The sequence below is a fragment of the Salvelinus fontinalis genome, chromosome 31 (assembly GCF_029448725.1).
Source record: "Salvelinus fontinalis isolate EN_2023a chromosome 31, ASM2944872v1, whole genome shotgun sequence".
In the NCBI taxonomy this organism is placed as follows: Eukaryota; Metazoa; Chordata; class Actinopteri; order Salmoniformes; family Salmonidae; genus Salvelinus; species Salvelinus fontinalis.
In genome coordinates, this window is record NC_074695.1 from 29569989 (window position 1) to 29583251 (window position 13263).

General features: G+C 46.3%; 1 protein-coding gene across 1 annotated transcript; it reads right to left on the minus strand.

The window, feature by feature from the left end:
- Nucleotides 1–29: 29 nt before the first annotated feature.
- Nucleotides 30–7099, minus strand: LOC129830003 (serine/threonine-protein phosphatase 4 regulatory subunit 2-A-like). Its single transcript, XM_055892116.1, has 9 exons — nucleotides 6865–7099; nucleotides 6314–6395; nucleotides 5861–6031; nucleotides 5625–5718; nucleotides 5361–5398; nucleotides 4169–4243; nucleotides 3712–3852; nucleotides 3290–3555; nucleotides 30–3136 (listed from the first exon to the last, which is right to left on the minus strand). The coding sequence occupies exons 1-9, from the start codon at nucleotides 6896–6898 to the stop codon at nucleotides 2787–2789; spliced, it is 1251 nt and encodes a 416-aa protein (XP_055748091.1). The 5' UTR covers nucleotides 6899–7099; the 3' UTR covers nucleotides 30–2786.
- Nucleotides 7100–13263: the final 6164 nt, after the last annotated feature.

Here is a 13263-nt window from a genome sequence, read left to right on the forward strand (position 1 = left end):
TACTGATACAAATTAAGCAAACCCCACACTTAAAATGTTAGCATTTATTGCTTCATATGAATACTGTGCTGAAAGCCAATCATTCAATTTACAGAGATATCAATCGGTTTCACAAAGGCAGTGAACACATATTACAATCTACAAAATCTACTTTACAGAAATGTTTATCCTAATATATAAAAAGACAGTTGCAGAAACTGGTAAAGATATGGCAGCCAGTAAACTCTCAAAATAAAATCAAACAAGATTCTTGTGATCAATGACATTTAGTGCTGATATAGACATTTCAATTTGACAAATGTAGTTTTATTCAATTGAAAAGATTGTGAGAACTTAAGTACACCATGTTTTCTTACCATTTGAGTAAATCGGACACAAAAACTGACAGTAACTGTGGTCAACAAAAAAGCATTCACTCAATACTGTCAGACAAAAGAAATCAGGAAATTGACAATATTATTGTCTTCTGATGTTTTGGAAGACTTAGCAACAGGTGAGAAGGTAGAGAACGATGGGATAGAGTGCTCCTGGAATGTTTAGAGCAATTGATTCACAGCTATACAGTGCTGTCAGAAAGTATTCATTCCCCTCAACCTATTCCACATTTTGTTGGGTTAAAGCCTGAATTCAATTTTCCTACACAAAATACCCCATAATGGCAAAGTGAAAACATGTAGACATTTTTGCAAATGTATTTAAAAATAAATACATATAATTTACATAAGTATTCACACCCGAGTCAATACTTTGTAAAAACACCTTTGGTGGCGATTACAGCTTTGTGTCGTCTTGGGTACGTCTGCATCAGCTTTGCACATCTTGACTTGGGGATTTCCCCCCATTCTTCCTTGCAGATTTTCTCAAGCTCTGTTAAGTTAAATGGGAAGTGGTGGTGAACAGCAATCTTCAAGTCTTTCCATAGATTTTCAATGGGCTTTGGTTGAGCCACTCAAGGACTTCAAACTCTTGTTCTGAAGTCATTCCAGCATTGCTTTGGCTATATGCTTGGGGTCATTGTCCTGTTGGAACGTAAATCTTCACCCCAGTCCAAGGTCATTTGCACTCTGAAGCAGGTTCTCATCAGGGATTTGACACCATTAATTGTTCGCGGTATCCTTACCAGTCTCTCAGTCCCTGCCACTGAAAAGCATCCCTATAGCAAGATGCTGCCACCACCGCTATACAGTAGGGTGTTAGATGGGTGATTAGCTGTGCCTGTTTCTCTCTAGACATAGCGCTTTGCATTCAAGACAATTTGTCTCTCATCAGACAACAGAATATGTTTCCTTATGCTCCATCTTTCATATGCCTTTTTGCAAACTCCAGGCCTTCCATCATGTGCCTTTTTGTTAGGAGCGGCTTCCGTCTGGCCACTCTCCCATAAAGCTCAGATTGGTGAAGTGCGTAAAGACTTGTCCTTCTGGCAGGTTCTCCCATCTCAACCAAGGAACTCTGTAGTTCTGTCAGAGTGGTCATTGGGTTCTTGGTCACCTCCCTTACCAAAGGTCTTTCTTGCCTTGGTCGGACGGCTAGCTCTAGGCAGTGTGGGTAGTTCTATATTTTTTCAATGTCCCAATGATGGAGACCACTGTGCTCGCAAAAACTTAACTCTAAAAATGTTTATACCCTTCCCCCAGATATATACCTCATCACAATCGTGTCTCGGCACTCTACAGACAGTTCCTTGGACTTCATGGTATAGTTTCTGCTCTGACATGCACTGTCAACTCTGGGACCTTATATAGACAGGTGCTTTTCTAAATCATGTCCAAACAAATGAATTGGCCACAGGTGGACTCCAATCAAGTTGCAGTGACAGCTCAAGGATGATCAAAGGAAGTTGGCTGCTCCTGAGCTCAGTTTGGTGTGACATAACAAAGGGGTGTGTAAGTTAGTAAGTTAGATATTTATTTCATTTTCAATAAATGTGCAAAGACTTCTAAAAATGTGTTTTCATTATGGGGTATTGTGTGTTAACATTCAAGCCATTTTGAATTCAAGCTGTAACAAAATGTGGAATAAGTCAAGGGGTATGAATACTTTCTGAAAGCCCTATCTGTTTTGTTCAATCAGAGTGCAATAGTACATGAGGATTCGTTGCAATCCATGGTTTCAGTATGTTTACTTTGCAAGATTACCAAACTTGCAGGACAAGGGCTTCCAGTGGTTTTATGAAACAGATGTGTGTCATGGACAATCCTTCATACTTTACATTCCAAAGTATGGACAACTATACAAAAAATTTAAACATAGATGTGAACGGTAGCTTTACCAAGGGAAAAACCAAGGCATCCCACAGATCCAGAGGAGACCCTAACTGGGCCGGCCAACATGATACGTTCACCACAGATTGAGATCACAACACACAGAAGTGGCTGATTCATTCCTTATCACAATGTTAACCAAACAGCTTTAGAACTGGTGTCTAAAATAGCAGTAAATATTAAAATGACAATGATCCATGAGAGAAATAAAAACTATCAAGGTGATAAAAAAGTACAGCTGAGTCGTTTTTTTTAATGCCACAGGCTTTAAAAAAAAAACTAGCTGGAGGGGAACTTTAAATGATAAGTTCCAGTTTTTAAAAATGGACTGATGTGTGGCCGTCAGGAGGTGGGTGGGTCAAAAAAGGCGTGAAGAAGAGACCTGAGGGTGAAAATCCTCTGAGGCCTCACAAAAAGCCTCCCTGTGCTGGGAGATTACAGGTCCATGGTGGTACAGAGATCTCCTGGGTTTGGTATCAATATACAGTGTAAAATAATGTTGGGGGGGCCCTCAGCCTCAGGTTAGTCCTGTTCCATGGGCTCATCTGCCATCTCTGAGCTTTCCGAACAGTTTTCTGCAGCAGCGCCCTCTGCCAACGACTCAGCTGTACTGCTGGGAGAGGCAGAGGGGACCGGCTCTTCACTGGGTGCTCCCTCCCCATTGCTGCTACTGCTGCTACTTACTGGGTCACTGCAATCTCCATCATCCTGTTCCTCTAAACTCAGATCATTCCCTGACTGAGCAAGCTGCTCCTCTGACTGGTCCATGGTGCTGTCACTCTTTAGACTGTGGATGGGGCCATACTCAGCCTCCCTCTCTGATGGCTCTTCCTCGCCATCAAAGGGATCTTCTGTCTGAGTACTGGAGGGCTCTGGGGGACAGAAGGCAAGAACAATAATACCATTACCTCCTTCCATAAATCAATTAATCCATTTTAGCAATGTTATTTTTAGATTCATGTCATTTTCCCTTTCACAAATCACATAATGTGATTTGAAAATGCCCCATTGTACAAAATACATACCATGATCGTCTGTGGTGAGCATATCAGCAGACTTCTCTTTTTCTTCCTCAACAACATCTGTTGACGATTCTGGCATGTCTGATGAACTTTGGGCAGGTGCAGGACATGACATCTCCTTGTCTACCTCATCCTCCTCTTCATCCATGTCTTTGTCAAACTTCAGCCTCTTGACTTCGTGGCTCTCTGCCTCCGTTGCATCCTCTTCCGGATGCTTGGTCTTCATCGGACTGCTCTGTGTGGCATCACTTTCCGATACCGAGGAATCACTAAAAGAAGGGTCAAAACATCAGAACCAGTTGCTCTAAATATATATATTTTTTATATTTTATATATATATATATATATTATAAAACATTTACACGTGTTATCAGGGCATTATATTTCTGCTGACAGTCACCTGGCTTTCACACAATGCTATTTACCTGACAACATGCTCCTCTTCTTGTTCTGTGAGTGGCTCCTTATCTTCTGTGCTGTCAGGGAGACCGTTTGTAGCCAGAGAGGTGGATAGTGATAGCTTTGGTCTGTTCAGTGGCCTTGGGGTGCCTGGTCCATTTACATTCCTACCGTAAGGAGAGAAAATAATCTCTGCATAATCTAATACTTTCATACAATCAAATGTTGTCGCAACTGAATCCATATTGCAATTTAATTTAATTAATAACAAGGAGATTAATTCAAGCAACACTACAGTGCTACCCACTGTCTGACAATCATATTTGGTATGAGTAAATTAGTAAACCTTCTCCCCCTATGTTCAGGGAACCCTGGAAAGAAAGACTGCTGGGTTTCATTTGGGTTCTTTATCCCGGTTTTATGTTTTTGTAAATTTTTATAGCATAACTGAAAGTTAACCATTGACAAGTAGGTATCTCTCACCTTTCTGAATAAATAGCGGTATTGCCAGGGAACATCACTCCATTCATTCTGTTTACACTGGTTGCCTCATTTTTCCTTTAAAAAGAGGCAGAGTGACTCAACAAATCCAAGTGATTGTTAGCTTTAAAGTGCTATACATAGGATTTGTTTTTTGGGGTTTTTACATTGTAACTTCAGCACTTTTCCATAATATATCTGGCGCTAATGGTGGAAGGATAGTGTTTCACAGTATTGCTTACCCACAGTGTTGTGATTGGCTGTGATATTCGCCTATTGATTTTTGCCCGCCGGTGCGGCATCTGTTGTCAAACTGGGAAAGCTGTTCTAACTTTGTGGTGGCTGTGTTATCTAGTGGAAATTAATTTCTTGGTTGCTAAAATTCTACACTGTTCGTGTAAACTGTGTGAAATGGCTAGCTAGTTAGCGGGGTGCGCGCTAATAGCGTTTCAATCAGTGACGTCACTCGCTCTGAGGCCTTGAAGTAGTTGTTTCCCTTGCTCTGCAAGGGCCTGGGCTTTTGTGGAGCAATGGGTAACAATGCTTCGAGGGTGACTGTTGTCGATGTGTGCAGAGGGTCCCTGGTTCGGGCCCAGGTAGGGGCGAGGAGAGGGACGGAAGCAGTTTCTCACAATTTCTGTGAGAAAACAAGCACTGAATATTGTAGGGAATCATTGTACCATCTAAATCAATAACAAAAAAGTATATTTTCAGCTGTTTGAAGAGGGTGAACCAAAACAAGTTAATTTCGTTTTTTGGTCCACCAGCTTCAAACAGCTGTAAATATGATTTTTGTTGTTGCTGAAAATACATTTCACAGCGATTTAGATGGTACAATGATTCCCTACAATATTGAGTGCTTGTTCTCACATAAGTGGAAATTGAGCGAACAGTGTAGAATTTTAGCAACCAGGAAATTAGCGATTTCCACTAGATAACACAGCCAAAGTCAGAACAGCTTTCCCAGTTTGACAAAAGATGCCACACCGGCGGAAGAAATCAACAAGAGAATATCACAGTGAATCAAAATGCACCACTGTAATACTGTGAAGCACTATCATTCCACTATTAGCCACCGATATTTTCTGTAATTACAATGCAAAAAATCCTGTGTACATTAGCACCTTTAAAGTATGTTTTGCTATTAAAAAAAACACTAAAGGGGTAGGGTAGAGAAACATGACAGAATACTTACTCTGATGAAGGACACACACAGCTGACCACCATCACATTCTGCAAAACAAACACCATCAATCCCCAAGCATTTATATTGTATATTAATACAAGCAATTCTAACTTGTTTATAAAAATAAATAAAACTTGGCCATGCGAGAATACATTACTAACTCAAATCAACACAAGGACATGTGTATGTGACTTAGGTATTCTTACTAGGCTTAATACCCTCATTCAAACACCCATTATGAGAAATGATGTCAGTAGAAGTGATGATACTTACCTTCTCCACTCCCCTGAGGAACTTGTCTGTTCCTGTGTAGTTCCTCTTTGGCTCAGTCAGTAACTCACACAGACGCTGGATGGTGAACGGAATCCTGGAAAATATGGATATTTGTCAAGAAGGTATACTTTCCTCACCACGGCTGTATACTAGGGCTACACAAAGACCTACTGGTAAAGCAAGAAAAATGATAGTTTTATTAGAAGTTTCAGCACTGGTTAGTAGAGGATACTCACCCGTTGTATCCTTCTACGATTTTGAGAATCCTCTCCTTCATCTCTTCAAACGGAATGTACTCCACATTAGGATTAGCTGGCCCTCGCTGGTCTGGTGTCGAGGCTCTGAAGTCATCCATTACCTTCTCAAGTTTAAACAGGAAATAACTTTTGAACTGTGACCATGAAATCCTGGAAAGGATGAGAGACCAAAAAGTTATCCTCTCTAGATCAGACACCTTATAACCTATCCAACAGAGATGCAGCCTTGATGCTGTGATAACTACCAGTCTTGGGACCACACAATCATGTCTCCTCAAACAACTTTGGATTTGATAACATATCGAGATTTCTGGAATATGACTATCCACGAGTTGTAATTTACCAGTCGTTTTATTTATATCCTGTATTGACACATTGTCTTCACATTAGAAAAGTGGCTGGCACCGTTGGGATCATTTATCAGACACTCACATCGTTTCTCCCGTTTTGGCGACATGACACAGAAATTGATCCAGGGCAGGGCAGGCATCTTTCTTCCCTTTCTTCTCGAAGTCTGAACGTAGATGCATGAAAATATGAAACTATTTCAAGTTATGTGCAGTGTTGCAGTGCAGGTTAACGTTAGCAGGCACCAATAATTAACTGCACGGCAACCATTGCGTTAGTGATCTAACAGTAACGTTACCTAGCTAGAAAACTAATTAACCATCCATGGCTAACATAAACTAGGTTACAGCGACCGGATAACTATGCAACTACAATGTGGGTAAAATAGCTTCAACACAATACACCTATTCACATACGTTTTGAATTATACAAGTACAGTAACGTTATCTAAATTAAATAGGCCTAGCGCGAGTTAACTAGCTAACAATTTCGACTGATAGCTACAAGCTAGCTAGCCAAGTTAGCCGTCCAACGAGTATAATATATGCAGCTACTTAACGTTACGCTTGTAAATTCAAATGTAGCTAGTTAATCATGTACATATACGGAAAATCAGCAAACGCGAGTTGACTTACCCGTAAAACCCTCCAAAAGTGTGTCGATTTCCATGGTTGTAACGTAAGCTATTTTATGGCAACCGAAGTCCCCTACACACCAGCGACAGGAAATCAGAAAAAGCTAGCTACCGCTAGCTAGCAACAATGCATCCCAGTGAGTTTATGGCGCCGTTTGTCACACACTTGCTAGCTAACGTTAGCTACCCACTCAACTGGGCATGTCCAGTCAGAGTATGTCTGGCAAACCTGTGCTTCTTCTTTGGGATTGGTTTGGCGGATCGCATCCAACTTTTAAGGTGCGTTCCCCGCCACCTACTGTACTGGAGTGCGAGGCCAGTCACAGCCTACCTACATGAAATTATCTTCGTTAGTCCTGTTCCTTTAAAAAAGTGAAAGAGCCCTAAACCAATAAATAAAATCCCTTACAAAAAAAGATTGCTGTTTTGTGATTGCTGAATAACTGCAATGTACTGCAGTTATATTGCACTGTAACAGCAGTTACACTTCAAAGTTACTGCAGTAAAAATAACGGTGTTCTTTTGGACGCAGCATTAATAGCATACTGCAGTTATACTGCATTATAACTACAGTTATACTACAATGTACTGCAGTTATACTGCATGCTGACTGCACATTTTTTGTTAGGGATTGCTTCCCCTTACTACTAGCATCCCACTCCCTTTTTGCTAAAGATCGAGGCCTTTTTCCCGGATCAAGAATTTCTCTTCCCTGCGGCCCAGTGGGACCTGAATATCTACCCCCTCTCTCCTCACAGCACTCTTAGCCACCACATCGGTATTCTCATTACACTGCACATCCACATGGGCGGGATCCCAGCAAAAGCTTACCACCACTCCTCCCATCCTCTCCAATAAAATAAAAAAATAAAAAAATGTAAAATGCGCCGAATACAACAGGTGTAGACTTTACAGTGAAATGCTTACTTACAAGCCCTTAACCAACTATGCAGTTTTAAGAAAATACCACAAAAAAAGTAAGAGACAAGAATAACAAATAATTAAAGAGCAACAGCAAATAACAAAAGCGGGGCTATGTACAGGGGGTACCGGTACAGAGGCAATGTGTCGAGGTAATTATGTACATGTAGGTAGAGTTATTAAAGTGACTATGCATAGATAATAACAGAGACTAGCAGCAGTGTGGGGGAAGGGGGGGGGGATGCAAATAGTCTGGGTAGCCATTTGATTAGCTGTTCAGGAGTCTTATGGCTTGGAGGTAGAAGCTGTTTAGAAGCCTCTTGTACCTAGACTTGACGCTACCGTTTACCGTGCGGTAACAGAATGAACAGTCTATGACTAGGGTGGCTGGAGTTTTTGACAATTTTTAGGGCCTTCCTCTGACACTGCCTGGTATAGAGGTCCTGGATGGCAGGAAGCTTGGCCCCGGTGATGTACTGGGCCATAAGCACTACCTCTGTAGTGCCTTGCGGTCGAAGGCCGAGCAGTTGCCATACCAGGCAGTGATGCAACCTGTCAGGATTCTCTCGAAGGTGCAGCTGTAAAACCTTTTGAGGATCTGAGGACCCATACCAAGTCTTTTCAGCCTCCTGAGGGGGAATAGGTTTTGTCATGCCCTCTTCACGACTTGATCCAAGCATGAACTGTGCTTGGACCATGTTTGTTGGTGATGTGGACGCCAAGGAACTTGAAGCTCTCAACCTACTCCACTACAGCCCTGTTGATGAGAATGGGGGCGTGCTCGGTCCTCCTTTTCCTGTAGTCCACAATCATCTCCTTTGTCTTGATCACGTTGAGTGAGAGGTTGTTGTCCTGGCACCTCACAGTGAGGTCTCTGACCTCCTCCCTATAGGCTGTCTCATCGTTGTCGGTGATCAGGCCTACCACTGTTGTGTCATCAGCAAACTTAATGATAGTGTTGGAGCTGTGCTTGGCCATGCAGTCATGAGTGAACATGGAGTACAGGAGGGGACTGAGCACGCACCCTTGAGGGGCCCCCGTGTTGAGGATCAGCGTGGCGAATGTGTTGTTACCAACCCTTACCACTTGGGGGCAGCCCCTAAGGAAGTCCAGGATCCAGTTGCAGAGGTAGGTGTTTAGTCCCAGGGTCCTTAGCTTAGTGATGAGCTTTGAGGGCACTATGTTGTTGAACGCTGAGCTGTAGTCAATGAATAGCATTCTCACATACAGTAGGTGTTCCTTTTGTCCAGGTGGGAAAGGGCAGTGAGGAGTGCAATAGAGATTGTGTCATCTGTGGATCTGTTGGTGCAGTATGCAAATTGAGTGGGTCTAGGGTTTCTGGGATAATGGTGTTGATGTGAGCCATGACCAGCCTTTCAAAGCATTTCATGGCTACAGACGTGAGTGCTACGGGTCTGTAGATATTTAGGCAGGTTACCTTCGTGTTCTTGGGCACAGGGACTATGGTGGTTTGCTTGAAACATGTTGGTATTACAGACTCAGACAGGGAGAGGTTGATAATGCCAGTGTAGACATTTGCCACTTACTCACATCAGCTGCGGAGAGCGTGATCACACAGTCGTCCGGAACAGCTGATGCTCTCATGCATGTTTCAGTGTTAATTGCCTCGAAGCGAGCATAGAAGTTATTTGGCTCGTCTGGTAGGCTCGTGTCACTGGGCAGCTCTCGGCTCTGCTTCCCTTTGTAGTCTGTAATAGTTTACAAGCCCTGCCACATCCGACAAGCGTCGGAGCCATTGTAGTACAATTCGATCTGAGTCCTGTATTAATTCTTTGCCTGTTTAATGGTTCGTCGGAGGGCATAGCGGGATTTCTTATAAGCCTCTGGGTTAGAGTCCCGCTCCTTGAAAGCGGCAGCTCTACCCTTTAGCTCAGTGCGAATGTTGCCTGTAATCCATGGCTTCTGGTTGGGGTATGTACGTACAGTCATTGTGGGGGGGACGTCTTCGATGCACTTATTGATAAAGCCAGTGACTGATGTGGCGTACTCCTCAATGCCATCGGAAGAATCCCAGAACATTTCCAGTTTGTGCTAGCAAAATAGTCCTGTAGTTTAGCATCTGCTTCATCTGACCACTTTTTTATTGCCCAAGTCACTGGTGTTTCCTGCTTTAATTTTTGCTTGTAAGCAGGAATCAGGAGAATAGAGTTATGGTCAGATTTGCCAAACGGAGGGTGAGGGAGAGCTTTGTACGTATCTCTGTGTGTGGAGTTAAGGTGGTCTATAATTATTTTTTTCCCCCCACACATGTAACATGCTGATAGAAATTCGGTAAAACTGATTTAAGTTTCCCTGCATTGAAGTCTCCGGCCACTAGTTTTCCTGTTTGCTTATGGCGGAATACAGCTCATTGAGCACGGTCATTGATCCAGCAACAGTGGTAAATAGACGGCTACGAAAAATATAGATGAAAACTCTCTCTGTAGATATTGTGGTCTACAGCTGATCTTGAAGTACTCTACCTCAGAGGAGCAATATCTCGAGACATTATAGGGTATTGTGTGTAGATTGATGAGGGAAAAAAACACAATTTAAACCATTTTTTAATAAGGCTGTAACGTAACAAAATGTGAAAAATGTCAAGGGGTCGTCTGAATACTTTCCGAATGCACTGTATATGTACATATCAACTGTCACGTTCCTGACCTGTTTTCTGTTGTTTGGTATGTGTTTAATTGGTCAGGGCATGAGTTTGGGTGGGTAGTCTATGTTATGTGTTTTCTATGTTGGGTTAATGGGTTGCCTGGTATGGCTCTCAATTAGAGGCAGGTGTTTGACGTTTCCTCTGATTGAGAGCCATATTAAGGTAGGTTGTTCTCACTGTTTGTTTGTGGGTGATTGTTCCTGTGTCTGTGTATGTGTATACCACATGGGACTGTTTCGTTTGTTTGTTCGTTTTAGGTAGTCTGGTCCTGTTTGTGCGTTCTTCGTCTATATGTAAGTTCGTTTGTTTCAGGTCTGTTGCCTTCGTTTCTTGTTTTGTAGTTTGTTCTAGTGTTTTGTCAGTGTTTCGTCTGTTTAATAAATTCAGTATGTCTTCATCCCCCGCTGCGTCTTGGTCCGTTCAATCACCACAAGACGAACGTTACAGAATCACCCACCAAACCCGGATCAAGCAGTGGGTTAAAGGACAGCAGCGACAGCAGCAGTGGGTCAAGGAGGAATGGACATGGGAAGAGATTCTGGACGGAGAAGGACCCTGGGCAGAGCCAGAGGAGTGTCGCCGCCCCAAGGCGGAGCTGGAGGCATCTAAAGCGGAGAGGCGACGATATGAGGAGGCAGCACGGAAGCAAGGCTGGAAGCCCGCAAGTACAACCCAAAAATTTCTTGGGGGGGGGCTAAAGGGTAGTGTGGCGAAGTCAGGTAGGAAACCTGCGCCAACTTCCCGGGCTTGCCGTGGAGAGCGAGATTACGGGCAGACACCGTATACGCAGTAGAGCGCATGGTGTCTCCTGTACGTGTTCATAGCCCGGTGCGGGTTATTCCACCTCCCCGCACTAGCCGGGCTAGATTGAGCATTGAGCCAAGTGCCATGAAGCCGGCTCTACATATCTGGCCTCCAGTACGTCTCATCGGGCTGGTGTACATGGCACCAGCCTTACGCATGGTGTCCCCGGTTCGCCAACACAGCCCAGTGCGGGTTATTCCACCTCCCCGCACTGGACGGGCTACGGGGAGCATTCAACCAGGTAAGGTTGGGCAGGCTCAGTGCTCAAGGGAGCCAGTACGCCTGCACGGTCCGGTATATCCGGCGCCACCTTCCCGCCCCAGCCCAGTACCACCAGTGCCTACACCACGCACCAGGCTTCCAGTGCGTCTCCAGAGCCCTGTTCCTCCTCCACACACTCTCCCTGTGGTGCGTGTCTCCAGCCCAGTACCACCAGTTCCGGTACCACGCACCAGGCCTATAGTGCGCATCGAGAGTCCAGTGTGCCCTGTTCCTGCTCCCTGAACTAGCCTTGAGGTGCGTGTCTCCAGTCCGGTACCACCAGTTCCGGCACCACGCACCAGGCCTACTGTGCGCCTCAGCAGGTCAGAGTCGGCCATCTGCCCAACGCCGCCTGCACTGCTCGTCTGCCCAGCGCCGTCTGAGCTGCCTGCACTGCTCGTCTGCCCAGCGCCGTCTGAGCCATCTGTCTGCCCAGCGCCGTCTGAGCCATCCGTCTGCCCAGCGCCTTCTGAGCCATCCGTCTGCCCAGTGCCGTCTGAGCCATCCGTCTGCCTAGCGCCGTCTGAGCCATCCGTCTGCCTAGCGCCATCTGAGTCATCCGTCTGCCACGAGCCATTAGAGCCGCCCGTCTGTCCCGAGCCATTAGAGCCGCCCGTCAGTCAGGAGCCGCCAGAGCCGCCAGCCAGTCAGGAGCCGCTAGAGCCGTCCGTCAGTCAGGAGCCGCCAGAGCCGCCAGCCAGTCAGGAGCCGCCAGAGCCGCCAGCCAGTCAGGAGCCGCCAGAGCCGCCAGCCAGTCAGGAGCCGCCAGAGACGCCAGCCAGTCAGGAGCCGCCAGAGACGCCAGCCAGTCAGGAGCCGCCAGAGACGCCAGCCAGTCAGGAGCCGCCAGAGCCGCCAGCCAGTCAGGAGCCGCCAGAGCCGCCAGCCAGTCAGGAGCCGCCAGAGCCGCCAGCCAGTCAGGAGCCGCCAGAGCCGCCAGCCAGTCAGGAGCCGCCAGAGCCGCCAGCCAGTCAGGAGCCGCCAGAGCCGCCAGCCAGTCAGGAGCCGCCAGAGCCGCCAGCCAGTCAGGAGCCGCCAGAGCCGCCAGCCAGTCAGGAGCCGCCAGAGCCGCCAGCCAGTCAGGAGCCGCCAGAGCCGCCAGCCAGTCAGGAGCCGCCAGAGCCGCCAGCCAGTCAGGAGCCGCCAGAGCCGCCAGCCAGTCAGGAGCTGCCAGAGCCGCCAGCCAGTCATGAGCTGCCCTCCAGTCATGAGCTGCCCTCCAGTCATGAGCTGCCCTCCAGTCATGAGCTGCCCTCCAGTCATGAGCTGCCACCCAGTCATGAGCTGCCCTCCAGTCATGAGCTGCCACCCAGTCCGGAGCTGCCACTCAGTCCGGAGCTGCCACTCAGTCCGGAGCTGCCACTCAGTCCGGAGCTGCCACTCAGTCCGGAGCTGCCATTAGTACAGAGTTGTCCCTCTGTCCTAAGCTACCTCTCTGTCCTTAGCTACCTCTCTGTCCTGAGCTACCTCTCTGGCCTGAGCTACCTCTCGTTCCTGAGTTGTCTCCTCTATGTAGGAGGGGCCTTAGTGAAGGTTCCTGGACCATGGTCGGGGGCGAGGGTCGCCACTCAAAGGACGCTAAGGAGGGGGACAAAGACAGTGGTGGAGTGGTGTCCTCGTCCACCGCCGGAGCCGCCACCGCGGACAGATGCCCACCCAGACCCTCCCCTTGAGTTTTAGGGGTGCGCCCGGAGTTCGCACCTTGAGGGGGGGGGGGGGTTCTGTCACGTTCCTGACCTGTTTTCTGTT